Below are 3,275 nucleotides of genomic sequence, written 5' to 3'. Positions count from 1 at the left end.
AATAAAATCAAAATAAATATTTATTGATGATTAGTATTTTTGACTTTAGCTTTAGTAATTCAAACTGGATTCACCATTACTTTTAATATACATTTTTTATCTCAAAGAAAATAAAGAAACATAGTTCGTAATATCATGTGAGTTTACTTTTTTAATACATGCATTAATTTTAATTACAGTCAAAGTTTATCTTGAGTTGAATTTATTTACGCGGAACTAGTAAATAATCCTGCTCTTTTTTTTTTTTCTTTTTCATTGTTGTTAATTTTAACAATTATTATATATTAAAAAATGCCTAAAATTACTACTAAAAATGAACAAAAGATGTGCAAATGCGACGAATGTCGTAAGAATGTAAACGGTTACCGTTTGGTTAACCGTCATACATTTAAAAAGCACGAAAAAAAACAAAAAAAAATGCTTGCACCTGTCAACTATGCTGAAAGTAAGAACAACAATTTCAAATGAATAATAATGTATAACGTATAGCAACATGTTTTGAATTAACATTGACATTACTGTATAAAAATAGTTTTTAATTTTCAGAATGTTGAAGAAAACGAAGATGAGTTGGATTCCGTTGTTGTTGATGCTAACAATGAGTCTGTTAGCATCTCCAACTTTGATACAGTCAAACCTATGGAAATTGGCGTTTTCACAAAAATAATTGTCACTTTCATAAAAATGATTAACCGAAAGGCAAAAATAATTGGCGGAAATTGAAAAATAAATGTCACATGCTCAATTCTTTTTGTCCATGCCAAGTAATTAAATTAGGCGGTTAAGTTACAATATTGTCCCTTTTCTTCGTTACTGAATTTTGTTATTTTTTTTTCTACTAAAAACATTTTCTAACAATGAGCACATTTTTTTATGAAGATGGACAAGACAACATTTATAATGAGCAAGGAGAAATCGTTTACGATCCGATGGAGGATGTTCTTACACAAATTGATGATCCGAATGTAATTCTTGAAACAATTACTAGCCAGAAAACCTATTTAAGTGTTAAACGCCTGGAGAAAACTGTTGAAGAGTCTCCTCCTAAAAAGCAACTGAAGACTAAAGTACCAGATTTGGATAGATCATACAAAAACTATAGCGACTTTACCAGAGAGACGTTTATAGATCGTATGATTGAAAAGCCTGAAGAACGTGGGTTGGTGACTAAGGTTGCAAATGACCTAAATATCAATTATTGCACTGCGTTAAGATGGTGGAATAGCTATAAAGAAACAGAGGAGATTCCATATAAGAAATCCGAAGAAAACAGTGGCCCTAAAAGCTCGTTCACTGCTAAACATAACGAGTATCTACAGGGTCTATTGGATAACGATCCTCAACTATTTTCGGATGATATTATGAAGAGCTTGACTGAACAATTTGAAGACTTCACTATCTCTAAGTCGCAACTAAATAATCATTTACGTAATACAATGCTTATCACTATCAAGAAACCATTGTTTGAGCCTGAAATAAGAAATTCACCAGAAAACAGGGAGACAAGATTTGAGTGGTTTATGAAATGTGTTGTGATTGTAGTAGCCTTTATAATTAAGTTAATAGAAATAAACCATCATTTATTACATAATAAAGAGGTTATTCAAATAAAACTAATATATCGCGCTTCACAGCATAATATTCATTCTACTCTCAGTTTTGATAATAGTCATTGTTAGAGTATTCGAGCATTAAAAATAATTATATACATTATATTATGTAATAATAATAATTCAATAGGATTATGACTGTTATATTCAATTACATAATTATTTATAAGTCATACATATTATATATAGAGAGCTATAAAGATAAATATTGTTATGTAATAATATCTTATAGGATAATAATAATAGTAGCATATAAATAATTGGTATTGCTATAGCTGACATATTCACTGTGAATTAATATTGACGCGTCGCTCACCCCAGAAATAATAATTTAATATTTTTAGTAACAGCGACAGCTCAGGCAGAAAAGAATAAAAATAGATTTTATTGTAGGCAGAATTATTCGGAGAAAATATTTATGACTAATGCTTTATTATAGCAATATTTGCTTATCCAAATCATAGTTCTATTAATATCACTTACCTTGCAAAAACATATAAATAACCCTTTACATTTTCACATAATTTTTCCTTGTACAATTTTGTATTATTTTCTTAATAAAAAACTACACGAAGTTTTCACAGACTTGTCTTTTGTCTTTTCTCTTTCTTTAACTTTTTGCTATCAAAACAAAATGGAAGGACTCTAATCTTGATTTTACAAAGAATTGTGTTTTCATTGATGAAGCCGGATTTCACATTAACATGAGAAATAATTGGGCAAGATCAAAAAAGGGTAGCCCTGCTATAGTAAAACGACCAAAAACTAGAGCGATAACACATACTGTTATTGGTGCTATCCATTCATCTAGTGTTGTTCATGTTGTGATGAAAAAACCTCCACCAAGAAAAGAAAAGCAATCTATTAGTAAAAAGAGAAAAGCTAATAGTGGAACAAAAAGAATTGTAGCTGAAGTTGATGTAGAGGATCCAGAGTTTGAAGATCCTACTGATAATAAACCAGTAGCAAAAGGCACGACTACTGCGCATTTCGTTAAATTCATGAATGCGCTTCTTGATATAATGGACCTTGATGAAAATTTGAAGGGAAATTATATTGTAACGGATAACGCCTAGATCCCTCATTTCCATTAACAAGTTTGACAAATTTGCAGAAGTACAGTGCTTCTAACAAGTAATGTCACAGCCAATCAAAATCAATGTCATATTTTTTAATAGAGAGTGAATTGAAAAAAAAATTACAAACAATTCATTCATGAAAATTGTTAGACCATGAAACTGGATCGCCACTATCAACTTAATACTCACTTGTTAATGGTGGAATCCAATTTTATGTCACTTTTCTTTAATCCTACCAAACGCTCTGGAAGATACTATATTTTTATGTTGTTTACATATATATTTTTTATTCAACCCTAAAATATACAGCACGTGGGAGTCATTAACAGAGATGGGGAATAGAAAATAAAGGAATATAAGATATAATAGGTGCTTCAACAATGCCAGAAAGGATATGAAGAGAATAAAAATCAATATCGAGACGATTGACCAATGTTTCCTTTGCTTGATTTGGCCATGAGTGACATATATTTTGATATTGGGACAGGGTCATTGAGATTATCTTGAAGGGTGGCAATGGTGGCAGCATTTGGTAGATCCTGGGCACAGATCGACCAGAAACAATTGCTTACCGCAGCAAGGAGAT

The 3,275-nt window shown here is 30.5% G+C and overlaps 2 protein-coding genes across 2 annotated transcripts; both read left to right on the top strand.

The window, feature by feature from the left end:
* Positions 1–324: 324 nt before the first annotated feature.
* Positions 325–723, top strand: BX663DRAFT_490887 (uncharacterized protein; the record flags this gene model as incomplete). Its single annotated transcript, XM_051524980.1, has 2 exons — positions 325–445; positions 533–723. The coding sequence occupies 2 exons, from the start codon at positions 325–327 to the stop codon at positions 721–723; spliced, it is 312 nt and encodes a 103-aa protein (XP_051377426.1).
* Positions 724–929: 206 nt separating this feature from the next.
* Positions 930–1,908, top strand: BX663DRAFT_533826 (uncharacterized protein; the record flags this gene model as incomplete). The annotated part of the gene is made up of 3 exons (XM_051530559.1): positions 930–1,558; positions 1,597–1,598; positions 1,886–1,908. 3 exons carry the CDS (start codon positions 930–932, stop codon positions 1,906–1,908), a joined length of 654 nt encoding a protein of 217 aa, XP_051377425.1.
* Positions 1,909–3,275: the final 1,367 nt, after the last annotated feature.

Source organism: Cokeromyces recurvatus (genome assembly GCF_025118155.1).
Source record: "Cokeromyces recurvatus strain NRRL 2243 chromosome Unknown BX663scaffold_72, whole genome shotgun sequence".
NCBI classification, from domain to species: domain Eukaryota; kingdom Fungi; phylum Mucoromycota; class Mucoromycetes; order Mucorales; family Mucoraceae; genus Cokeromyces; species Cokeromyces recurvatus.
Note: the sequence above shows the minus strand (reverse complement) of the source record. Positions and strands in the feature narration are given on the sequence as shown.